General features: G+C 41.9%; 2 protein-coding genes across 2 annotated transcripts in view; one reads left to right on the top strand and one right to left on the bottom strand.

Moving 5' to 3' along the window:
* The window catches only part of PRSS8 (serine protease 8), a 687,619-nt gene that overhangs the window by 481,582 nt on the left and 178,562 nt on the right, over positions 1-27,475 (top strand). The window lies entirely within an intron of this gene.
* Positions 661-27,457, bottom strand: PRSS53 (serine protease 53). Its single transcript, XM_042472865.1, is given in 12 exon segments — positions 661-2,259; positions 3,034-3,265; positions 4,785-4,934; positions 6,612-6,646; positions 6,759-7,018; positions 8,810-8,951; positions 9,915-10,131; positions 12,350-12,516; positions 14,456-14,736; positions 15,136-15,304; positions 17,015-17,041; positions 27,223-27,457. Coding segments are annotated over 11 exon segments (1,908 nt in total). The 3' UTR covers positions 661-2,259; positions 3,034-3,040.

Genomic DNA, 27,475 nt, shown 5'->3' with positions numbered 1-27,475 from the left:
TCAAAACAGTTCTCTAAATATCACCATTGTACTTAGATGTACTTCTGTGTGAATGTCTCTGGGTTGTTGGCTTTGTGAGGTTTTTTTTTAAGGGATCGGGATGTCATGAGGAAAAACACTTCTCAAATGATAAGTCATTCTCCTTTCTAACTCACTAGTTCTAACTCACTAGTTCTCACTGCCCTTCCAGAGATGGGGAGATGACATTGGAATTTTGCTTCTCTCTCTCTGCCCTATTAGATGCCCTTCACCTTGGGTTTTGCCCTGGTACGTTGATAGGACGGGTATGTGGCACCTCCTGGTGGCCATGCCTGATATGTGAAACACTTAAAACTGCAAATAAATTGTTCTTGGTTTCTAAAAGTAGCATTCTTTTTTTCTCCTCTTTGCTTTCTTTGTCAGACTGACTGCCAGTGACCAGATATTTTAACAGTGATAGAAAAGTCCCACTAATATCAATTCGAATAGCCAGGAGACTGGCAGTAGCAAGGCACCGTTACACACCAGTAGGTACACATGAACATGGCTGTTTGGGGACAGACAACTTGAGTGCATGGTTTCCTTATTTATTTTAATTATTTATATCCTATGTTTACAATTTACGAAAGTGACTTGAAGAAACAAAATTGTAAGAACAATAAATATATGCCGGGACAAATATAAATACATATATATTTTAAAACATTAGTATTAACATTTAAAACATAATAATTTAAGAATGGTTTTAAAAAATTGGATCATAAAATCCCTGTTCCAATAAAAGGTTTCAGCACTTGTCTCTAAGCAGTGCTAAAGAGAGAATTCTCTTCCACCTGCCAGTCAAAATATTTCAAGTCACATGAATAGCAATGTCAGTATTACCTGCTTAGGCATAGAAATCATTGGCTGATCCCATGAGAACATTTGTTGTTTTTTTTTCCAAATATGTACAATGAAATGCTAAGGTCATTACATGCACACAACCTTGGTCTTTTGGAGGTCTCATTTAGAGGGTCCCCATAAGTCCAGGCCATCATGATAGCACATAATAAGAACAATACACACAAGTATGTCAGTTTTACAATTTTAAAAGTAATAGAAATCAACCTGGACACTCTTAAACTGAGGAGGCCTAGAAGATTCTAGGTTCCTGCCCATTCACATTTTGCACTTAAGAGCTAAGATTCCTTTGTAATAACGTCCTGGTGAGACTCAAGGAGAGGCAGAGTGGAACATGGACTAAAATGGAAAAGCTGAAGTTCACATTCTGCCTGTGCTATAGAGCCCACCAAAGAAGTCCTGGGCAAGTCAGCTTCCAAGCTTGCATTTAAGCCTTTTGTTGACATACCAAAATACTCAGCTTCATGAAGGAAAACTATAAATGCCATTATACTGTATATACAGTATGTTTTTTGTTTTGACCAATATAGAGAATGTCTTTGTATGTGGAGAAATGTATTCAAGAAATAGAACTGAATAATTTCAAAACATCTGTATTCACCTAGGGGCTGCTATGATAGTACAACATGCAGCCATCCACTGTGCAATGGTAGCTAGCTAGCTACTGATGCAACATGCCCCAGTGTTCAATGGGCACACACACACATCAGGGCACCCCCTATGTAGTCGGAGACTGACTAAGAAGAGCCCAGTGCTCATTGGAGCGCTCTTGCCAGTGCCCTTCACAATTCACTAATAGTTATGTTGCGCCTCTGCAACATAGCTAAGGATAAACAATGTAGACTTTGATTAGAATTGGCCTAAATTATTACGGTGCTTCCAAATGACCTACAAGAAGATGAATTTGCATTGTACAGTTCTTAACACATGTGGGCTGTTTAAATGAACAAAACAAGACAGCCTAATTATTATTATAGGCTGGACCTATGTCCTTTTCCACTCTTAAGAATGATTATGTATTTGTCCAATCGCTTACTATGAGTTGAATTGAAAAAATTCCCCAAGGATCACCCTGTGGCTGAGTGTCAGAGTGGCCTCCTTCTTCTGACAACAGGAACCATTGTGTTGCTTGAAAGGTGACCCTGGCAAGTCCAAACTGAATCCTCTTGATTTGTTCTGAGTCATCATGAAGAAGGGTCAGGTTGGGATCCATTAATAGCCCATCTCCCAAGATTGAGTTGCATGCAGGAAACCAGCAGTGATATCCTTAAAAGGTTTTTTTAAAATAGGAAACCAGACAGGGAGAAAGAATATCACCAAGTTTTTGATTCCATCAGCATTGGTCTCTTCCATATCCAGTGTTGTCCCTTTGTCTGTCTCCTGCAGAGAAAAATGGAGGCAGAGCATTACTAACCCATTTTCATCAGGAGAATAGAGCTATTCAAATTAAATGGTTTTCACACAGGCTATGCAAAGTTTGAGTCTTAGACCAGGGGTGGAAATCAAGTGACCAGCCAGATGATGTTGAACTACAGCTTCCAGCAGCTTTAGGGAGCACAGCCAATGGTGAGGAATGCTGGCAGATATGGCCCAAGAACATCTGAAAGTTTGTATGATTCCCTTCTCTTTAGACTTAGGTCCAAAAACACACTGCAGAAATAATCTAGTTTGAGACTGCTTTAACGGCCCTGGCTCAGTACTAGAGAATCATAGAAATTGTGGTTTATTGTGGCACCAGAGTTCTCTGACAGAGAAGGCTAAATGCCTCACAAAACTACAGTTCCCAGAAATTCCCTAGCATTGAGCTAGGACAGCTGAAGAAGTCTCAAACTGGATTATTTCTGTAGTATGTTTTGGATCTTCATCAAAAGACTTCAGTCTAAGACTGTTTTGAATTTTCTGACTCATTTTGTTTGACCAATAAAGGGATCACCTCTTGGTGGGTACATAAAGGAATGTGTGGATGTATGTGGATGTTTATGGATGTACATATGCATACTTACACAATATTTACACAAAAGATCTGAGCTGTTCCACCTTCCCATCTTTAAAATAGGTATGGGGGAGCTTGGGACTTTGGGCTGAATATGGCCCCTTGGGCTTCCCTAGACGCCACTCTGTTTTCTCCATGGCTCTCTTATTTGTCTAATTTACCTCAAAGTTATACATGCAGACAACTGTCTTCATCGATGACCGTTGGAAGCGGAGGTTTTTGCACATCATAGTAAGCAGACCAGGCAAGTTGCATGATCCATTCCTCATAGGCGCTGACTGCTGTGTAAACCCCTGGGCGGATGACAGTCCCACAGCCCTTTCCGAAGCTGGAGATGCCTGCCAAGAACCACACTCCATTGTGGTTGCAAACCAGAGGCTCCCCAATGCCTTCCTAGAGGTGCAAGAATACACGATACAACAGAATCAGAGAGAGAGAGAGAAAATGATGACATAAACCAGTTTTTATATTTATCTGAAGGGCTGTACCTCCCCATATGAGCCTGTTTGAGCTCTAAGATCTTTGAAGGAGAACCTTCTCTCAGCCTCATCACCTTCCCAAGTACATTTGGTGGGAACAAGGGAGTCGACCTTTTTGGTGGCTGCTCTCAGACTTTGGGTCTTCCTTTTTTGTTATCCTTCCACTGGCAATGAATTTTTACTGCTGTATTGTCTTGTTAGTTTGTGCCTTCTGTTTTAAATTGATTTTTTAAATGGTTTTAATTCTATAGATTGGTTAACTGCATTTTAAAATAACCCTTTTACTGATGTTTTTGTAAGTATGTATTTTTATAGTTTGTAAGTGGCCTTCAGTCCCATTGAGAAAATGGTGGGTGGTGGGGGAAAGAAACAAATGCTAACAGCAGCAACACTACATAGAGAGATCTTGTAGCACCATTGAAACTAAGTACAAGATCTCTCTACGTACTGATTCTACAGACTAACACGGCTCTATCTTTGAACAGCAACAATAATAATGCAAACTGTGCTTACACAGTGGCTACCAATAGTCTTCAGTACAATGCAAGATCTGGCAGGGAAGGTAGATGCTTTGATTCTAACAACGCAGGTGATAATTAGGTCCAGAATATCCATTTGGGAGCATTAATTTGGGTTAAAGTAGAAGGACAGATGAAAACTAAGCCCGATCTCCTAATTTTTCAAAGGGATCTTTCCTTGTAGATCAATGTGGAATCAACAACCAGGATCCCTAAGTACTGTAGCTTAGTGCTACTTGGTAATCAGGGTTCCTGGTTTCTGTTCACTGAATCAGGAGCTAGATGATGCTATTTGAACATTTTGTGTCAAGGGACAGGACAAGAAGTGTCAGAAAGAGCCAATAAGTTCCTCCAAGGGATACTGTGAATGTTAAGAGTGTTGTGTTTCTGAGATTCAAAACAAGACAATAACCATCAAAAGCAGTTATTCCCAAACTCTGGTCTTCCACCTATTTTGGACTTCAGCTCCCAAAATCCTTCACCATTGGCCAAGATGGCTTAGGCCTTTGGGAGCCGAACTCCAAAACACCAGGAAGACCAGAGTTTGGGAATCACTGAGTTTCTGAGCGTTTCAGCACCATAACAAATATGGACAGCTCCATGGGGCTAGAAAATCCCCCCTCCCTTTCTATTTTTTCTGGTCAGCTAAGAGCTGCATATTTCTTTGCACACCTAAATGGGAAAGAAGGCAGAGCTTGGAACAGTTACTTTTTTGTACTCCGGCTCCCAGAGACCTAGCAAAGAACATCCTGAATTATGCTCCATATCAGGAAGTGGAAAGAAAACCCAATATTTGGATTTTTCAGTCTCCTGTGTTTTAAAAATCTTGAGCAATTCAGTTCTAGGACCACAACCATGTCTTCTTCCCATGTATTTCTCTGAAAGCCCATGATCTGAAAAGTGGTGGCCCCTTACCTCACAACGCATATTCCGTCTGTAGGGTGTGGCACACAACATCTGAGGAGTAATGGAAATCTCTTGTCCAGTTTCGCTGCTCTTGTTGTAAACGCAGTTACACGCCTTGGGACCAAGGAGTTTCACCTCCACACCCCCCAGAGAACTCAGCTGCCCACGCTCATCTGGAGAAAGTTAGAAAGGTATAGCTGAGGGAGAAGGATAGAGGGAATGGTGGATTGCAGGCAGTTGCCCTTTGAGGAAGGGTATGAGAGGTGTCCTGAGCAGTATCCCCATTTTCTCTCCAACCAGCCCTGCAGGAATCATAAAATCATAAAGTTGGAAGGGGCCTCATGGGCCAGTAGGTCCAACTCCTGACTCAGTTAAATCTCCAGCTAAAGCATCTCCAGCAGATAGATGTCAAGCCTCTTTTTGAAGCTATCTAAAGGAGACCCCACCACCTCTGTAAGGAATTGAGTCCATTGCCAAACCACTCTCACTATCAAAAAGTTCCTTCCAATGTTAAGTCAAAATATACCCTCCTGTAACTTAAACCATTAGACCTGGTCCTATCCTCTGAGGCAGAAGAGAAGAAGCCTGCACACTCCTCACTGTGACAGCCTTTGAGGTATTTAAAGAGTGTGATCATGTCACCCCTCACTCTTCTGCTTTACATGCCCACATCCTTCAACTTCTCATATATATTTTTCAACATACTTCATATCATTCTCATTAACCTTCTCTGAACTTGCTACAATTAGTCTATGTGTGTGCATGTACCTTTAAGTCGTCTGTTGATTTATAGCGACTCATTAATTTCATAGGGTTTTCTTAGGCAAGGAATACTCAGAGGTGGTTTCTCAAAATGAGGTACCATAACTGAGCGCAATACTCCAGAAGAGGCCTGAACAGTGCAGAATATATTACTTCCCTTGATTTGGAAACTATGCTTCTGTTAATGCAGGCTGAGATAGCATTTGCCTTCTTGGCTACAGCATCACACTGCTGGCTCATGTTCAATTAACAATCAACAGCATAATCTCAAGGTCCTTTTCACAGGTAGTACTGCTAAGCCAAGTATCCCCTATTGTACACCTGTTCAGGAAGACTATTTGCTGAGCAGAATAAGACCATGGCTTAGTTGGCCAGAGGTGGCAACACTAAGCCTGGGATGAACCACTCAGATGGCAACTGACATAATCCAGTACTCCACATGAAGCCATTTGAGCCATATTTTTAAATAGCTTGAGAGTGAGAAAGGTTCTAGCCTAGACCTTTCCCTAGTCATGCCAACTTTCTACATAGAAGATGGAACACCATTTGGGTAATGGAGATTGTGAAAATTGGGTGGGGTCTCTCATGCAGCCTGATATAGTTCAGACCATATTGGCTGACAGGCTTGACTCCCTTACAGTTAAGAGTGCTTGGAAAAGTTAATTTTTTGAGCTGGAGCTCCCAGAATCTCCCAGGCAGCAAGGGAATCTGGGAGTTGTATTCTGAAAAACGAATGTTTCTAGGCTCTGGACCTAAAATGAGATTGGATCTGATGTTGATTGGAAATTGTCCTGTTTCTTGTCCTGATCACTGTGACTGATCTGCAACTGATCTGAACCGGGTAGAAGGAGTGGGTAGAAGACTGTGATTGATGATTTGCAATAGAACAGCAAGAGTTTCTGGGCTCTCGGTCATTTAACAATCCCAAATAGATAAAGATCTTCTTTCAAGTTAGGCCATTGAAATGCCTCAATTGTAGTATTGTAGACTGAGATTTTGACTTAGTTAGAAAGGGTCATCCCACACTGGCCCTAGAGGGTACAACTGGGGATTAGCAGAACCAATGCAAGTGACTCTGGCTTTCCCTTGCTGGCATTTCGCACCTAGCTCTACAAAGACAGAGGACTGATGGGTTCTACAATAAAATCAAATAAAGTAGATCTCATCAGTCTGAAGTACATTATACCCATGCCTTCCCCTAGAAGAGAAATCCCAGCATACCAATCCTTCTTCCACGAGTCCAACAGGTGGAGCCCAATGGGAACTGGTGTTTGGCGTATGGGCTGCAAATTGCCCGGATGCTGTTAGTGAAGTTCACGGGACGGGCCAGCCTGCCCATTGCAATGTCGTTGCCCTCTGTTGCCTCAATGTAAGCACCATGGAGTTCAATATTTTGGAGGGTCCTCTTCTCCTGCCAGATTTGTTGCCCACCTGAGTGTTGTTCACCCAGTAGAACCTCCCAGCCTTCGGTTTCCTGACGCCTGAAAAAGATAACACACAAGGAATTAGACATATATGTACAAATATCATTTCTCCCTATACAGGATCCAAGGCGACTGACTCATAATATGCAAGAAAATTTGACTTTCCTGGCATGTATTCTAGGTTTTGGTTTAATATTTAGCACACATGCAAACACAATGGAAAGTCTGGTAGGTTGTAGGGAGGACTGTTGGGATCTTTTTTTCTCCCCTTGTTTGAGCATAAACCTCCTGACTTCCTTCTAGTAAAAATATCCCAAAAAATCCATATGGTTGGGATCTTATTCCTCTAAATTTCAGTTTGTCTTGGTGTAAAGCTGAAGAAAATGGCAGCAGTTTGCAAATAACAATTGAATCAATTACATTCCAGAACAGATTTCTTTCTGTCTGACCTGGTGTAGTTATTCACAGATTGTCCTGGATTTAATGCTCAAAAGCATAGAAGCCCTGTTCAGGGTTGTGGAGGGGAGAAAAACCAAATCCTCCAGTGGATTCATGGAGGGCTTGGCCTTTGTCCTTAGCCATTGCCATTTGCACCCACTCACTCTGGTCTTTTGTAACATTTTTTAATACCTGCTACTTGCCTTAAGATCCTGGGTTACTCACATCTTATCAGCTCTTGGGAACATATTTTCTGCAACACACCAAATATTCCCTAAGCCTGATTTCTGTCTCTACTGATTTCTGTCCTAACAAGGCCATCAGTATCCTGGCTTCCACAGACTTAGAAAGCCTAGCTGGATTAACCTGTCATGATGTCCCTTTGGAAGTATATATTCCACAACCTGAATCAATAACACCAATATCCTAAACAGAAAAATTCATGTGGTGGTGGCTGGGGGGGGGGGAGGCCATATTGTAATGTGCCTTCAGTTCATTTCAGACTTAAGATGACTCTAAACTGAACTTATCAAGGGATTTCCCAGCAAGATTTGTTTAGAGGGGTTTTGTCATTGCCTTATTCTTAGGCTAAGAAAGTTTGACATGTCTAATGTCACCCAGTGGGTTTCCATGGCTACTCAGGGACTCAAACTCTGGTTTTCTGGAGCCCTAGTCTAATACTCAAACCACTACACCACAGTGGCTCAAATAAGGTTATAGATAGACTACATCAGTCTATTGAAAGTGGTGGTCCATGCACCAGTGCTGGTTTGTGAGCTATTGTCTGCTAGTCCATGGTGTGTTTCCAGTATCGCGAAGAAACAATTGTAGTCACTGGGGACCAATATGTTGCCGGTCCCTTGCATATTGCAAACAAAACCCATGCTGATCCCCTACCTCAGATAGCGTATGAAGTATTGGCCTATATTATCTCTAGTAGTGGAAGCAGTATGCTGGGGGACATGTGCAAGACGTTGCCATTGCTCTTATGTCCTGTTTGTAACCTTCCTAGAGGTGCCTGCTTAGCTGCTGTATGAACAAAAACTGGACTAAGTACAACTTTGTAATGGACTTCTTATATTGTTAAGTTTCCAAAAATGGCAAAATGTAAAAGCCTTTGATTATCCCATTTTGTTGAACCCTTTTCTTCTGACTCTCCCTTAGGCAAACTCTAGAGGGCACAGGAGCCATGGTTGCAAAATGCCACATTAGTACTTGTCATGAAGGTGCATTCTGGAGGAGAATTCTCGCAACTTGGATTTCTATCCAGACACAAAACCCAAGAAAAGTTGTATGGATTTCTCCTCTCACCAACCCAGGAGACCCTGTCAGTCCTAATCCAAGGTAGGTGAGCAATGGCTGGGTATTCCTTACCCAAGATTTTTCATTCTCCCACTGTCCTCCACTCACCCAATGAAACACTGTGCAGCTGTCACAATCCGGTCCTCAGAAATCAAGGTACCTCCACAGACGTGCTGCCCCTCGTACCGTAGGCTCACATACCAGGGCCAGGGTCCTCTGCCAGTTGTGTCCTTTTGCAGCACCCCACAACCTAGAAGCCAGAATCAGAATGTGAAATGGGGTATTGACTGAAGCTGGACAGTGGGAAATTAAGGACAGATGAAAGGAATAACTTCTTCACACAGCACATGGGGTACATCTACACTGTAGAAATAACATAATTTGACACCACTTTAAGTACTGCAGTGCCATCCTATGGAATCTTGGGATTTTGTAGTTTTATAAGGTTGTTAGCCTTCTCTACCAAAGAATGCTGGTGCCTCACAAAAATACAAATCCCAAAATACTGTAGGATGGAGTTGTGGCAGTTAAAGTGGTGTCAAACTGCATTATTTCTACTGTATAAGATGCAACCTTAGTTAAACTGTGGCATGGTGAAAGGCCACTCACTGGTGAATATGGTGAAAGGCCACTCACTGACTTGGGTCCAAAACACACTGCAGAAATAATCCAGTTTGACACCACTTTAATTGCCCTGGCTCAGTGCTCAGGAATCCTGGGAATTGTAGCTTGTTGTGGCACCAGAGCTCTCTGACAGAGATGACTAAATGTATCACAAAACTACAGTTCCCAGCGTTTGCCACTGCCTTCCTCTGAGGCTGAGAGAATATGATTTGCCCAATGTATCTTAGCGGAGTTCCATGGCTGAGTCAGGATTGAAACCCTTGTCTCCAAGAGTCCTAGTCCAACACTTAAACCTCCACTTCACATTGCTTTGATCTTATTTATCACTAAAATAGGCTTGCATTTGCTTTGCTTAATTGTTGGCAGTCAAAATAAGGTTTTGGAGGATCAAAGTTTCTTGGCCATACTTGGCTCAAGTTAGAAATCTCATGAGAAATAGTTTGATATTGAAAGATTGACACAGAATCAAGGGGGATGATATAAAAAGATAAGGAAACAACATTCTTGCAGCATCTTTGAGACTATCTTGTTTTGGATAGGTATGTCGTCAAACAATCCTTCCACATTTGTCCTGGATAAAGAACCTCACCTGTGCACTTGTATTTGTCTGAGGTATTGGGCCGGGGTGTCATCTGATCTGCAAAGGAGGCTCCTTCGACATGTTGCTGGATCCACCTGGCATAGGATTTTGTTTCAGTGAGGAGAGTGGGACCATAGAACTGGCCACAGCCCATGGAGAAACTCATAATTCCTGCCTGGAACCAATGGCCATTCTCCAAGCAAACAAGAGGACCACCTGAATCACCCTGGAGTGGAAAGATGAGCTTTATATCATTATGTGCACAACTGATCTTGTCTCCATCAGTCATTGAACTTTGTGAGGCAGGTTTGCTAGTAAATAACCTCAGACCGACACTTGAAAAATGGTCCATTAATGGAGATGATAGCTAGGAGACCGACTTCTGCTCAAGGGTTGGATTAAGATGGTTTTAGCCCCAAAACATTTCCACAAATAAGACTGACCCCCTATCAACATCGTGGGAGATGTGGGCCTAGAAGTGGTGGCACAGATATTAATTGCATAAATAAAGGAATACATAAGCAACAAATAAAACCCAAAGCAAAATACCCAACAAGAGAGAAATCTTCATGCACGAGCCCATTTTCAGCTCTGCTAGAGGTGAAGTAAATGAGACTGATCCCATGCATTGTTACTGAATTACTCAAGTAACACACAAATTATTATGAGAAAATAAAGTATCAAGAACTTTAGGAAAGGAAGTGGCCTACACCGTTCCCACATCAATGAGCCCTTAATCAAATCAGTAAGAGGGCCAGAGTAAGTGCACCAGTTTGAAGCACTGATGGTCTAGTCCTGCTCCTGAGAGTTTTGTTTTATTTCATTTATGGGGTTGATATCCCACTTTTCTCCCAAGATGGGATTAAATAGTTGGGAACGTCCTTGTCTTGTAATGAAATGCAGTGGATCCTTGTTATATGCTGGGGTTTGGTTCCAAGATCCCCCGTAGATGACAAAATCCATGGATGCTCAAGTCCCATTAAATATAATGACATTGCAAAATGGTGTCCCTTATAAAAATGGAAAATCAAGGTTTGATACTTGAAATTTATACTTTTTTTTAACATTTTCAAACTGTAGATGCTTAAATCCTTGTACAAGAAATCCGTGTATAAGAAGGGCTGACTATACCTTCCCCAAGCTCTGATGGGCAGCACCAGTTTGGTAACAAGTGTATGAGAGAGCACAATTGGATGCTTGGAAGAGGAGAGCTGGAACTGGATGCTTGAAAGACAGAGAGATGGCAGGAAAAGACTTAGTGAAAGCAAGCATTGTGAATTGGCTGAAGGTGAACCTCTTGGATATTGCAGACTCATTCTCTCTTTGTAAGGCCCTGATGTAGGGGTAACATCTGTCTCTTTACCTCTATTGATGTCCTTCTTCCACATTTTGGAGAAACCTAGTATCATAAGGACACTATCACTCTCCACTGCTCTGCCTTGAAAAGAAAGCTGAAAACGGCAGGATTTCACTGGAATATTTCACTATTACAAGAAGGGGCAGTGCATGCCAAAAGTGTATGGGGGGGGGGTCGCTAGAATTCTTAGCCAGGAATGGGGAACATGTGGCCTTCCAGAAGTTGGATTACAGCTCCCATAACCTCAGAGCATGGCTGTGCTGGGTGGGGCTAATGGGAATTGCAGATAAGATTCTTGGCCTCAGATCCAAGCCAAGAACTTTAAACCTGCATAAATAGAATGCATTAAGCAAACATAAGCCTGAATCCAAGCAGTGAGTCTCAACTAAAGGAAACCCATTGAATCAACTGTTGAATGGTTAGTCAACACATAAGTACAGTAAATTCCATTCCGTCAGTGGGTCTATTTACTTTTGGACTAACAATAGTATCCAGCCATAAGCTGTAGTCTGTTACCTTCTTTACATTGTTGTACTCTCGTTTCTATCAGCCATAACCATCCTGGCCAATGGTGAGAGCTGATAGAAGTAGTATGGTGAGAGGCTCTCTGTTTCTGCTATTTACCCCTGAGAACAGGCTCCACTAAACTCAGTATGATATGTCTATTGTATCCACAGGGCTCTATTATTATACATGTTTTTATGATCAGCTGATATTTTCCTTTTTCTAGCTGGATACGAGTGGGATGAAACAAAATCTGGAAATGTTGCATTTTGTACAACAGCTCCCAGAAAGTTCAATTGAGTGGTGCATGCTGAGGATTCTGGGGGTTGTAGTCCAAAAACGCTCAGCAGGGAGCTAAGGAGTGCCCTGAAGCCTCTGTCTTTCATAACTGGAAATCTTGCCCATAAGCCCTATCTTAACATTCAGACATGCCCCGGCATGTGCCATGTTCTTATCTGGCTCTATAAGGTTTAGACATTTGTTTTTCAACAGCAAATTCAGCAAAAAAATACCACTCCTGTAGTTTTTTAGGAAGTACCCTTGTGTCCTTCTTTGGACTTTTTCACTTGTATCTCCCACTGACCTTGCAAGGACCTCTCATCCTGTCAGGAGTCATGGCGCAAACCATGCCAGGCAAAGCCGGGCTGACAATCCTCCGATTCCTCAGGTTGCTGTAAATACAGTTACAGGTATCAGCGGTCAGCAGGTCCACTGCCATTTCTTGGAGGATCATGGGGTCTGGAAGGCTGACTGGAAGAGAGGAAAGGATGAGATTAAATTCTTTAGGAGTACTGGTTCCAAGCATTTGCAGCTTTTTACACTGGAAAAAAAAAACCCACAACCTTTTAACATTAAACTAAGGCAGAGATTCCACATCCACATTTGCACAGCTGTACAAATCCTGAGCTACACTGCAGAGGTGCAATGAAACACTGGCCACATCTACACTACAGAAATAATCCAGGTTGACACCACTTTAACTGCCATGGCTCAGTGCTATGAAATTGTGAGAATTGTCTTTGGTAGGGCACCAGCGCTCTCTCACAGAAGGCCAAATGTCTCACAAAACTACAGTTCTAAGAATTCCACAGTATTGAGCCATGGCAGTTAAACTGGTGTAAACTTGGATTGTTTCTGTGGTGTGGATGCAGCCTGAATATCTCAGAAAACTACAATTCCCAGAATTCTGTAGCATTGAGCCATGGCATTTAAAGTTGTGTCAATCTAGATTTCTCCCATGCAGATGCAGCCCCTGTTAGTTAAGTGTAAGGCATATCAGGGTGCCAGCAATAATGTTCCAATGCACACTGGGCATCTCTGACGTGCATTGGGCACGTCTGTTGTACTCCAGCACTTCCTAGCCACACTGTTGCCTATTGTGCATTGGATCATGGAACATCAGTCACTCTATCATTGTGCATTAGATGCCAGACATGATAATGTCACAACAAGCCCTAAGTGAATAGGGACATTGTGAAACTGCTTGATTCTGTTTCACGCACACACAAGTCCATTTACGAAGACATACATTCCATATTGAATTCCAGCCAAAGATTCTATCAGGCTGCAAAACACAAAGAGGAAAGAGAAAGAGGGCTCTCCCATGGCCTCTGTTGAGAGAGATCAGCTGCTTTTGGCCTTCTGCTAATTTTGGCTTGGAGGCAGCCATTTCAACAAGTTGCTTCAACCATTTCCATCTAGCTGGTCATTATATTTTTTAAAAAATAAATAAATGGCAACCTGAATTTTTTCTTCTTCTCCCTACTCAATGCTTTCTCCTTGTGCGTCGTGTCCTACATTTAGACTGTAGGCCTGAAGATATGGATTGTCTTGCTATTTAGCATTTAAGCTGCTCTTGGAGCCTTTTTGGTGAATGCTACCAGTCAATCTATTAATTAATTGTTTGCTTATTTATCTGGGGTTTTGTAGTGCTCTTTTATCTGGACGACCAAAGATTTCCATACCTGCTTAGATTCAGCATGGCTGTGGCGTCAGGTGCATCATCAGTGAGCCTCCTCTGCTTATATCCTAATGCCTCCCTCTTCTAATAGTGTAGGAGGAAAACCAGAAGTACTGGCAAACAATCACCCTTTTATCTGCTGCTGCCTCTTCCCACAAAAGGAAACCCTCTGCTGAGAAGGGCCTTGCTGTGCATAATCACTCATTTCTTTTTATTTAACCATCCAGGGCTGGGATCTTCTATCATGGAGCATCCCCATGAAAGTGAAAAAAAACACAAGTAAAAAAAAAAAACCACTCTTTTTTTCCAACCTGAGATAACACCTCTCTAGGAGTCTTTGGGTCCTGCAGCGCAACTGTATGGCCAACATCCAGCAGAAGTTGACCATAGAATTGCAAATACTGCACCTAGAGAAGTTTCTCTCTAAGAATCTCTAGGTCCTTCATGTTACTCTGTGGTCAGCTTCTGGCAGAGTCCTGTTGGAGGACCTAGAGATTCCCAGAGAGAACACATTAATCAAATCTGTGGATAATCAAATCCACAAAAGTCAAAACCACACATGTGGAGGGCCAACTATATTGCAACCCTGGATCCTACTGACCATCCTACTGACATGGGAACCACCACTCCCCACTGTGGGGAGATTTATGCAATAAAGTATAGGCTCTTGGCTGTCTTTTCTCCTCTAATGGCAAGTAGGATAAGGAAAAGTTTGTCTTTCTCATTCACCATTACTGGCAATGTCTCCCCAGCCACTCAGCCAGCACTGAGTCCCAAAGGCAAAGCGATGATCTGTGTAAGGCAAACAGACGGGTGATATATCTCGGGTGTAGGTCACAGGGTTAGTCAGGTGCACAAGCGCAATGTCATCGCCTTTCTCAAAGTGAGTGTAGTTCTCATAGGGGATGATCTTGCTGACGTTGCTCTCCAAACCCCTCGTCTGCCTGCCTGTCAATTTCAGTCGGCCCAGCACCACTTTCCAGTCAGTGGGGGAGATTGGTAATCCAACCCTAGAGGGGAAGTAAGAAACAGAGATGGTGAGAAAGATAGTATAATGGCTTTTTCTTCCCCATTAGTTAGTCTGCCTGAGGAGAAACCCTAAAGCAGAGGAAAACAACCACAGCTGGTCTAACGGCCAATTTTCTGTCTTGGGTTCTCTAGGGCCACATGGATTATCAAGTTATTTCAGACTTATGGCAACCCTAAGATGACTCTGTCATGGGGTTTTCTTGGCAAGTTTCTCCAGAGAGGGTTTGCCATTGCCATCCTCTGAGGCTGAGAAAGTGTGACTTGCCCATGGTCACCCAGTGGATATACATGGCTGAGCTGGGATTCAAATTCTGGTCTCCAGAGTCATAGCTCAACACTCAAACCACTACATCTTGCTGGCTCTCATTGTCTTAACTCACTCAAAAAAGCAATGAGCAGCTGTCACAATCCAGTCCTTGCTAATGAGGGTTCCGCCACAGATGTGCTGCCCACGGTGCTGGATACTGGCTTGCCATGGCCATTCTCCACGATTCGCATTTGTCCCACCTGCCATCCGGGGAACAAGCTTTTGACGGCCACAGGGTATTGCTGGAGAGAAATTAAGGAAGTTAAAACATGTCATCCATACACAGTTGTTCTAAGAGTACTGCTATCCTCAGGGCTTGTTCATGAGGCAGAGGAAATGGCTACCTTGTGCAGCAAATTTTAGGTGTCACCAAAGAGCAAACAATTAGGCTATCCAATATACTATTCTTATGGCTAATTACTATACACTTTCCGCTGCCATTGTTTTTTCACTATCATTGTTACATCACGAGTGTGCCAATGCCACACTCATGACATAACGGACGTGCTGCAACGTGCGGATGCTATGCATCCATTACGTCAAAATGGCGGCATCTGTGTATGCCGCCAGCACGTACTAGGGTTAGAGACAGTGCAGTTGGTGCGCAGTCATTAACCCTAAAATTAGCACCAGCACGGCACATTTGGTTCATCTGTTCCACGCCTCAGGCAGCAAAATATCTTGGGCAAGCCCTATCTATACTACACAATTAGAATGCAAAGAATAATCATTCCCAGTTTTTTGTGGATTTTTCTAGCTATGTGGCCATGTTCTAGCAGAGTTTCTTTCTGACGTTTTGCCAGCATCTGTGGCTGGCATCTTCAGAGAATGCTTTGCCTGGAAAAATTGGGTGTACACTATATATACTGTGTGAGCCTGGGAATGCAGGAGTGATTTGCATGTGTATTGTTCTGTGTTGATGGCTGGCCTCAGCCTGGGAGGCTAATGCAAAAGAGGATTAATGTCTGCTAATTGATGATCATTATCTGCTGGGAAAGCCCCTGACACTGAAAGGTTTGCCATTTGCATTTGCTGAGTCCTTATTTTGCTATTCCTCAGGACTGGTAGTCAAATTTTGTTCACTTTAAGGGTCAGAAACATCAGAAAGAAACTCTGCCAGAACATGGCCACATAGCTCGAAAAACCCACAAAAAAACTAGGGATGCCGATCAGGAAAGCCTTCGACTTTACAATAATCATTTTCTTCACCAAACTGTGATTCCTATAGTTCTCCAAGGGAATTAAAATGTGTACAGATTTACACAGCACTGGTTTTTAATCTATCTTTTTTGTAAAGCCATAGGTCTATGAGGCTTTCCAAACTGTGAGTCCCCAGATTATATTAAACTGTGGCCCCCATCATCCCTAGACAGCCTGGGTAGTGGTCAGGAATTATGGGAGCTGTAATCCAATGACATCGGGGATCCGTGTTCCGGAAAGGCTGGAAATCCCATTAATGACCAGTTTATATGATGCTACTAGTACATGAAATCTGAGAAGTCATAATGGTCTAATTTGTTTTCCTCCCAGGGTGAAATATATACTTTAAAATTTTCAGGAAAAATTAGAAGTTATTAATCTGTCTTTCTGAAAACCTGCATGCATTAACAAGAATAATAAATATAGTGAGTAAACAACATTTTAAATCTCTTTCCAGCCAATCCTAATCAACAGATATTTCAAACCAGAGTTTGGGGAAGTTACATTTTTGGACTGCAACTTCATTGGCCATGGTGGCCAGGACATTCTGGACACTGCAGTTCAAAAACATGACATTCCCAATTACTTACTCAAATACATTTTTCTGATATAATCTTGGCAACTGTTTCTCTAAAGGAGAAAAAACAGGTTTGTGCTGACATATTACACTACAACAATTAAGTTCTATTATTCTGGCTAAAAATAAATAAAATTTTTTAAGTGGGAAGATATATCAAAATTATGGTACATACCTGGTGCAGATGATATTTGATGAAGGCCTAGGCAAAAAAGAAAAACAGTTTAGAACACTTGAGTTTCTGACCCTCCATGGTGATTCTATATCTGATGTCTCTGTTTAGACATGGAAGTAATGAAGAACACACATGTATGAACGACCTCTCCAATGGGTAACAATTCTTTTTTTTTTTTAAACAGATGCTTTCCAGCATCTCAAAATGCTGAGAGTTTTTGCAGGACTGCTTCACTGCATGGAGACTTTCCCACCTCTTCCAAAACTGATGATGATTTAGATCCAGGGAAGCATCTGTGTCTTTGGCCACATGACAATGAATAGCATCATCTGATGAACCATACTTAACAAGTGCTGCCAGCATTTATCCCTATCTGGGATGGACAATGTGTGGCCCTTTGGATGTTGTTGAACTGCAACTCCTAACATCCATCAACATAATCTATTTTGGTTAGGGCTGTTGGGATTCACTGTTCTATATTATCTGGAAGGCTGCACAGTTCTAAACTCTGCTGTTAAAAAAAACTGCTTAGCTAGATAAGCTCAATTAATTCATCATTTTGTTTCATGTCCAGTATGTGAATCCCTTGCATCCTGGTTTTGAGTGGAAAAAGTGAGATAGAAATAAAATTAATAATATCAATAATATCAATATTAGCTAGCATGAAGTTGCTAGAGAGTAATGTAGAGAGTTAGGGAGTTAGGGCCTGGAGCTGCCTCAATCTTCGCCTAATCAGGACCACAGCAACCTGCTTTTGCACCCTGGAAAGGGCACTGTAGCCGCCGGTGCCATGGCTTTATGGCTCTCCTTTGGGGCTGCGTCATGTGGATGCAGTGCAAGAGGAGCGCAGTGACGCTGTGTACCGAGTGGTGCGGCACGCGGCATCATGCCACCATTGGGGTGGAGTTGGGGAGTGCGTCATGTAGACGCCATGCCCTGATTCCTCCTCCAGGCTGGCCTTAATGGCAGAGCCCCATAGTGGATGTGGAATTTCTCCTTTTGTGGCTAGGCAGATGGCAAAAGAGTAGACTTGGTAGATTTGAAACCTGGTAGCTTTAATACGTTGCAGTTACATTGAAAGAGATTCTTTAGTTTTAGGTTTTCTACCCATAAATAAATCTCTCCATTCTTTGAACTGATTAAATTTATCTGACATATGAAAACTTGTATGGAGCAAGAAAGACTCAAAAGTGAGGGATCAGGAGCCAAAACATGTCTCCACTTTTTCCATATAGTTAATGAGTCACAGAGAAATGGGTTTTTTAAGTCTGTAAGTTATTTTCTTGAGATTATGGAGAGGATGAGGTTGACTTTGGGCGAGAAAACAGACTTTGGGCTGTTACAGACTGCCAAAATAAAGCTGCTTAGGGTCTCTCTGGAGGTATGCTGTTTAAATGATGCATGCATCCTAAGAATCCGGAAGCTGCACCAAAGCTGCACTCCAGTGCTTAGGAATGGAGTGTGGCTTTGGCGCGACCTCTGGACTCTTAGGACCCATGCATCATTTAAATAGCATACCTCCAAAGAGACCCGAAGCAGCTTTATTTTGGCAGTCTGTAACAGGCCTTTGTCTCTGCCCTGAGTCTGACCCATCTGGATGAGGCTTTCTTTGTGTAAATGAAGCCAACTGAAAAGTGTAAAAGTAAAGTTTGATATCTGGGATAACCAGCCCTTACAAGATTAGAGTGCATATGTCAGACTGATTTTGGAAATCTCCTCATTAAATTTCTCATCATTCCCAAAAAATTACAGCCTTGCAGTAACGTAACACTTCTGTCCAGCATTTAGAAATATAGTTGAGGCACACAAAGAAAAGGGACAGGCAAAACTAAACAAGGGAATAGCGACATAGCAAATATAGGAAGTCTATAGGTGTGAATGTTTTTCAGTGCCTTGCTCTTTGCAAAGCTAGACATTTGGAGAGTGATGGAAAAGTTCATTGGTGGGGCAGTGCTCTCATGTTGCACCTCTTCCTATAGCTTCATGAGAATGTAGGTAATGACAGTTCTGCCTTCCCCACAAAATACATTTTCCCCCTGGACTTTCTTCACTTGATCTTAGCCAAAAGGCCGAGAAGCGATCCCCCTGGACTTTCTTGACTATGAGGGTTATTTTGCCTCATCTAGGGAGAAAGTCCTGGTCAGCACCTCTTTCTAGTAAACAATGACTCAGTTCCTATCCCCTCTGGGCAAGTCCCTAAGCCAGGAAAAAGGAAACTGCTACAAACCCCAACTTGGTCTGAGGTTCACAATTGCTTGCCACATCCATAAGGGTCAACATCCTATATCCTGGTTACATCTACGACATCCTGGTTTCAGAATCTGGACTAGTTTGCACACACGCAATAAAATGACACAATCCTGAGATTGCAGAGCCGAATGCACGCTGAGCTCCATCTAGCTGGGTTATGAGGATTGCTTTCCTTTAAAAGAAAAAGAACAGTGCCCCACGTTTTAAAACACACATACACAAAACTTGCTCTCTGTGCTTCTGGGAGGCAGGTTCTGTCTAGCCCTGTCCATGCTCTGCTAAGGATTTATTTCTTTGCTGATTCAGTTCGCAAAGAAAGCAACACATAATTTTAGCATATTTTTCCCTGCTGAAAAATTGTAGTTTTCAAAGTCTAATCACAATCCAGGATTGTTCTGCACAAATGTCACCTGTGCAGTTTTTCCACAGGAAACAGCAGCTTACACACAGAAATATTGTTCTGTGAAATATATATATATTAAAGTCCTGTAGCTGGGACTTATTCTGTGCAAAACGTCCACGTGTGGGTTTTTATTTAGCAGTCAACAGCATTTTCTGCTCAAAAAGAGCCATGTGTGAATTTTGTGCAGAATAACTCTCATCAGTCCAGGATTGTCCGTGACAAAGCTTTTTAGCCCTCAAGAAACTCAATTTTCAAAACATTCTCCAGATAGTTTCAACTCTTCTTTCCTTCCCAACACTCTGATGAGGTTATTTTCTACTTTGCAGGGCAGTGTTTTATTTTTGTTTTTAAAAATACTATTATCCCATCTTGTAGTCAGTAGTGATGACTTTGTTCTATTATGGGCCACCAAGGATTATTTGTACCTCATGCAGATGAAGAGCAGGTGTCCTGCAGGGATCATTTATCTATTGGTGACCTTTATCTCCACCTTTCTGACCATCAATGGTGGTTGGAGGCCCCCACGTAAGCAGGACAGTGAATCCATTCCAGGATTTAGTCGAACTTTACATAAGCTATCCATATACTGAATTCTATCCCCCAAATAAGTTCAGTACTGTACCTAGGATAATTCCTCTAGAGTTCAGGCTATAACCTGGTGGCAATTCATTGCCCCACGGACATGAAAAACACCAGCCACGAGTGGTTACAAGGAACTCAAAGTGGCATACATGGTTTCCCACTTCCCTACTTTATCCATACAACAACCTTGTCAAGTAGGCCAAGCTAAGCAAAATCAACTAGTTAAGGTTGTCCAGTGTGGCTCAGTGAGGGCTTGAACCTTCAGGTCTAATTGGTTTTATACAAACTCTGCTGTTTAAAACTATTTAAATAGATTTCAATCTGTCTTTTAAAACACTTTATAAATTGTTTAATATGTTTTTTGCCTTTTAAAATCATTTTTATCATTAACACTGTTCTAAATTAGTCAGGCTGGTTTTATCATACACATACACCATCTGAAGTTCTTTAGATACAGGATGGGATATGGGATATAAATATTGGAAGGAAGGAAGGAAGGAAGGAAGGAAGGAAGGAGCCTGGATCATTCAAACACCAGTCCAACTTTCTAACCATACTAACGCACTAGCACTCCTCCCACAAGCCTTTTGTCTTTAGTTCCCTGTGTTATTTTATTTTTTCTGGTAGGGCTCCTCTTCCCTTACACATCAACCTGATTTTTATTTGGGAGAACCACAAATAGTAAGGTAAGCATTTCTTCTCCACCAATACTTCTTTGATACATCTTTCAGAGCTGTGCCAGATGTATAACTGAAGTAGAAAAGAAAGAAAGGAAAATGAAACAACCTGCTCCTTATCACAAAAACAGAACAAAGCTACCTATAATGTGCCAGCTCATGGTACAGGAGAGCAGACAATTGGCGCCCTTTGTTACCCCCAGTTGCCATTCTGTTCTTGGAAGCAAAATCCTAGATTAATTGCTAAACCTTGGCTTGCAGAAATGTTTTGCTTCATCAAAGAAAGGACTATGCATCATTGAACCCTTCAGGATTCGGGTTAGGAAACTGTTGACTTCATGGCTGAACTTCTACAAAATTTCAAAATGCCTGAATACCCTTTTTCCCTCCAATGCAAGATGGAGAGGGGAGTGACCATGAGGAAGAGCACTCTGTATGTGCTTTAGGAGACTGCTTTCCTTTTTATTAGCATTTCCCACATTGTAGGTGTGAGCGTTGGCATTTAGAACAGGTTGTACAGCTAAGCCACAAGGGGCCTTCGTGGCCTCATGACCTCTTGGCTGGACTATCTTTTTAAAAAAAGCAGTTGCATTTCTTCAGCACAAAACTGCAGGTGAGCTGTTTAGATTTTCCTTGGACTTTTTCTAATAGGAACGAACCTCAAGAGAGTAAGGTGAGAAGAGATTGTATGTGTGTGCCTTCAAGTCATCTGTTGACTTTTGGCAACCCTATGAATTTTATAGGGGTTTCTTAGGCAAGGAATACTCAGAGGTAGTTTGGGAAGAGATTAGGGGATATCATATATAGGAACTGGGAATCAGGGATTCTTTCATGCTACACATTTATAGCACTATGATTCCACTTTAATGGTCATGCTATGTTCTATGGACTCTTGGGATTTATAGTTTGATGAGGCACAACTTCTCTCTGGCTGAGAATTTTAAATACCTCTCCTTAAATTGCAAATCCCAAGATTCCACAGAACAGAACCATGGGAGTTATAGTTAGGTGTACCATGCGTACCCCATGTACTCTTTTTCAGTGATAACAATTCTTGCTACAGGCTATTGGTTACTCCATCTCAGACATCAGAAGGGCTTGCAGACCCAGAAAAACCCAGAGGAATGAAGACAACCACCCAAAAGGAAAGTATTTTTTTACCATACATCAAAGAAGTCACAGACAGAATAGGAAGACTGTGGAGGAAACACAACCTCCAGACGATCTACAAACTGACCAAGAAAATCCAGCAAATGCTGCCCCCAGCAAAGGACAGGAGAGACCTTCTCATGGCCACAGGAGTTTACCGCATACCGCGCTGCTGTAGGGACCACCAAACACCGTCTACGTAGGGACCACCAAACATAGTGTTCAAACACAAATCAAGGAACACAAGAGACACTTCAGACTGGGTCAGCCAGAAAAATCTGCAGTAGCAGAACACATTGTAAACCATCCTGGTCACAAAACACTGAAATTCTGGACCATGCCAACAATTATTGGGTCAGGATGGACAGGAAAGCCATTCACATCCATGAATGCCCTGGACAACTTCAACAGGAAAGAAGAAACCCTTAACGTAAACAAGGTTTGGCTACCTCTGAAGCTAATACTTCAGAGGACAGGATCAAAACTCAAAATGACCTGAATAGGCTAGAAAGCTGGGCCAAAGCTAACAAAATGAAATTCAACACAGAGAAATGTAAGGTACTTCACTTAGGGCAGAAAAATAAAATGCACAGATATAGGATAGGGGACACCTGGCTGAATGAAACTACATGTGAAAGGGATCTGGGAATCCAAGTGGACCACAAGTTGAACATGAGTAAACAGTGCGATGCGGCAGCTAAAAAGGCCAATGCAATTTTAGGCTGCATCAATAAAAGTATAGTGTCTAGATCAAGAGAAGTAATAGTGCCACTGTATTCTGCTCTGGTCAGGCCCCACCTGGAATATTGTGTCCAGTTCTGGGCACCACAATTTAAAAAGGATGTTGAGAAGCTGGAGCGTGTCCAAAGGAGGGTGACTATAATGGTGAAAGGTCTGGAAACCATGCTCTATATGAGGAACGACTCCGGGAGTTGGGGATGTTTAGCCTGGAGAAGAGAAGGTTAAGAGGTAATACAATAGCCCTGTTTAAATATTTGAAAGGAAGTCATATTGAGGAGGGAGCAAGCTTGTTTTCTGCTGCTCCAGAGAACAGGACCCGGAACAATGGATGCAAGCTGAAGGAAAAGAGATTCCACCTCAACATTAGGAGGAACTTCCTGACAGTAAGGGCTGTTCGACAGTGGAACACACTCCTTCCTCGGAGTGTAGTGGAGTCTCCTTCCCTGGAGGTCTTCAAACAGAGGCTGGATGGCCATCTGTCGGGGATGCTTTGATTGTGATTTCCTGCATGACAGGGGGTTGGACTGGATGGCCCTTGCGGTCTCTTCCAACTCTATGATTCTATGATTCTATGATACCAGTCCTCAAAAACAACAAATCAAAACTCAAAATATGCAAATGAACAGGATCAGGGAATTTCCCCACAGACTAATTAAATAGGCACAAATCTCCCTCGCATATTCCTGCACCCTGAGGCCTTGCCATTCAACAGACACCAACACAGAGATTAACATGTACATCACTTGCTTCCAACCAAAGATCATACAGTGTATATATACCTGCTCATTTCCATGCCAGCACTCTCCGAAGATGCCAGCCACAGATGTTGACAAAATTATTCTAGAACACAGCCACATAACCCGAAAAACCCACAAAAAACTATGGATGCCAGCCATGAAAGCCTTTAACTTCACAATTATCTCTGGGTTTGCTTACAAAGTTCAGAGTGGACAAAGTGGGCAATCAGGTAGTACAGCTCGGAGCAAGAGGAGGAGAGACATGGCGGGGCAAGGAAAGCCCCCCAAAAAACTAGCCTCAGACCTATGAAGGTTACAAAGGGCCCAAACGGACAGGCCAAAATAAAGCTGCTTTGGATCACTTTGCAGATATGTTGTTTAAATGACGCACACATTGTAAGAGGCCAGAAGCTGTGCCAAAGCCGCGTTCCAGTCCTTAGGACTAGAGTGTGGCTTTGGCGCAACTTCTGGCCTCTTAAGATGCATGCATCATTTAAACAGCATACCTGCAAAGTGACCCGAAGCAGCTTTATTTTGGCTTGTCTATTCAGGCCCAAAGTGACTCAATGGCATCCAGATGGGTTTGGGCAGCCAATGTGGTCACCAGTGGCTGCCGTTCTCCTCTTGTTAGGGAGAAAGATGGTGGTGAGGAGAAAGATGGGTATTGTTGGCATGTCTACAGCTAGACAAATAAAGAACAATTACAAGATTCCTTCTCCCCATGATTTTCACCATTCTCTTTCCCACTGTATATGGGGGAGAGGGGAGAAGAAGAAAAAATAAATGTTCCCTTTCATCCCTGGCTTACTTCCATTGCTGCAAACTGAACTTGAGTGGCTCAATATCAGTAGGGTGTGTGGATCATCTCTGAGTTTTATTTTTTTTTAATTATAAATACATATAACAGAACAAACTAAGACATACACATAAAACATATTACAACACAATAAAGGAACATACTGTATCAGCTTTCATCCATCCGTTAGTCATATCTTAGATCTTACATCAAAGTTTACATCATGTATTTTACACTTCCATAGTGATCTCCACCATTCTTGTTTATCTCGTATAAATTTGTTTCCTCTTCTCTAATTTTCAATTGTTGTACCAGTTCCTCTAATAACAAAGTGTATTTCAACATCAATATGATATATCGAAAAAGAAAAAAATAAAGTCTGCGCTCTGCAGGTTCCTCCTATTCAGAATAACTATTATACCAAACTTTCAGTCTATTTTACCCTTATCTTTCTTTATTATTTGTGTTCGCTATTTCTCTAGTCTTTCTGCCATAAGCACATATTTATTATCAGATTATTTTCCCCTTTATATACTTTTTCACGCATAGCCATTCCTTTTCTCTTTCACATATTGTTTCTGTTTGGGTGTTTTTCAAACGAGACGTTAGAATGTCCATTTCCATTGCTTCTAATAGTTTATGAAACCATTCTTCTTTTGTGGGTATTATAGGTTTTTTCCAATAACTGGCATATACTATTCTGGCTGACGTTACTGTATACAGAGTTATTCTTCTATATTTCTTCTCTAAACTTTTATCCATTATTGTGGTAGTCATGTTCAGCAGAAAGAGGAGGGGATCAAAGGGAATAGGAATTTGGAACATATCTAACATTGCACAGTGAATTTCTTTCCAATATTGACCAGCATATTTACATTCCCACCACATGTGGAAAAAATTAGCATTGGGTTTCTGACATTTCCAACATCTTGCGTTGCCTGCCTTATATATTAAGTTTAATTTATTCGGTGATATGTACCAGTGGTAGTACATCTTCAAGAAGTTTTCCTTGTAATTTTGACATAGTGTATACTTGCTATTCTCTCGCCAGGTCTTTTCCCAATTTTCCATCTCTATAGGTTTGCCGATCTCTCTTGCCCATTTTATCATTGTATCTTTAACTGTTTCCTTTTCCAAAAATCTATCTCTGAGTTTTAGTCTATATACTGTACTTGAAAGTTCATCCAAGGGGCTCAGCCCTAACACACAAAACAGTTTCTGCATAACGCACAGACTCTTTCTTCATCCTGGAGAAAAGTGACTAGCGGAGTTCTGTCCTAGGCATGGTTTTCTTGGCATGAAAAAGGATTTTTATTATTATTATTATTATTATTATTATTATTATTAAGCTTTATTTATTTAGCGCTGTAAATTTACACAGCACTGTACATAAAATCTTTTAATTAGACGGTTCCTTGCCTTCAGGATCTAAGTAAAGACACCAGATTCTTTCTGATCTTGGAGGCTAAGCAGGATCAGCGCTGATAGTACTTGGATGGGATGCTGCCAACAAATACCAGATGCTGTAGGCTATTTTTCAGAGGAAAGAACTGGCAAAACCATTTGAGTATTCCTTGCCTAAGGAATGAACCTATAAAATTCATAGGTTCACTATGAGTTGATAGGTGATTTGAAGGCACACATCCACACACACATTCTTGGCATAAGTGGTAGGTCTTCTGAATTTAAATTGCAGCATCTCTTATGTTGTGAATGAGGCACTGCATCAGTATAAATATGATCCACCACACACCTACCTATTCAATTTCTCTGCCCATCTTGCCCATCAAATAAACCTTTCTCCTTGCCCATCCATCCATCCATTGTTTCCTGCTTGTCCTTCTATCTCTTTCCAGAGGGTTGAACTGTGTTAGCGCAACAAAATGTCTTTGATGGCATCTTAAAGAATGAGCTAGGAATTTTATTTACAGGTAGCCATTTTGTAATAATTATAACTGGAAACAGATGGAGAATTTGTGATGGGGTGAAAGACAAATGGTTAGGATGGAGGCTAGACAGACAGGCAGCTAAAAATTAGCTCTGTTCCATGAAAGCTTTGGCTCTCTTTAAGATGGGCAGCATCTGGATGGCATCATTCATTCTTTAAGCTACATCAGAGTCCAAAATCCACAACTGGCCAACTAAAGTGCACAAAATTCATTGGTACAATAAAAGTTTCACTCTTTTGTTGATACAAAAAAATCCAAATTCCACACAAAAAAGTGATACCTTTATTGGACCAATTAATTTGTTCATTTTGGTTGGCCAGTTGTGGATTTTGGATTCTGTTGTAGCTTAAACAACTTTTGGCCATCCAAAACCTTGGCTTCCAAACCTTCAAATCACAGGACCACCTCAGCAGAACATAACCTAGCTAAAAAAAATTTGGAGGAGCTCTAGTGCAGACCCCCCCCCCTTGGCTAAAAAAGCCCCCTGTGTTTAGCAAATGGAGCGAGTGGATGATATGAGAGAAATATAGGCTATAAATTAAACAAACAAACTGACAAAACCTGGGAAGGTAATGGCCCCATGCACTCTGGGAACTTGATCCTGGATATTCCAAATTCCAATCTAACACTATCTAACGTACCACACTCATTCTCATCCATCCAACCATCCATCCATGGACAACTGGGGATAGAATCATAGAATTGGAAGAGACTGCAAAGGCCATCCAGTGCAACCCCCTGCCATGCAGGAAATCTAAATCAAAGCATCCCCAACAGATGGCCATCCAGCTACTGTTTAAAGACCTCTAAGGAAGGATAAGTATCTAGCTATCTAGCCATGAATTCAAACCTATGTGCCCATCGATATGTCTCTCCTCACTCAACCATTTATTTATTATATGTAGACTACAAGTATAAACTCACCCATGAGGACCAGTAGCATCAGCAGCACAATGCTGACAAGTCTTCCTGTCTGTCCTGCCATCCTTGCAGATCCTCCTCTTGTCACTGTCTGCTCCCTGCAGCACTTGAATTTTATAGACATCCGATGCCTGTGGCAGGAGGAGACAGCCTGGGTCACCCCGCCCTACCACACCTCATCGGTCTTGCACAATGTGGCATTTTTCTGGATGTGTAAGTTAGATGTACAGTTAGTCATCTTTATTTCTTTGGAACT

The sequence above is a fragment of the Sceloporus undulatus genome, chromosome 6 (assembly GCF_019175285.1).
Source record: "Sceloporus undulatus isolate JIND9_A2432 ecotype Alabama chromosome 6, SceUnd_v1.1, whole genome shotgun sequence".
Classification (NCBI taxonomy): domain Eukaryota; kingdom Metazoa; phylum Chordata; class Lepidosauria; order Squamata; family Phrynosomatidae; genus Sceloporus; species Sceloporus undulatus.
Note: the sequence above shows the minus strand (reverse complement) of the source record. Positions and strands in the feature narration are given on the sequence as shown.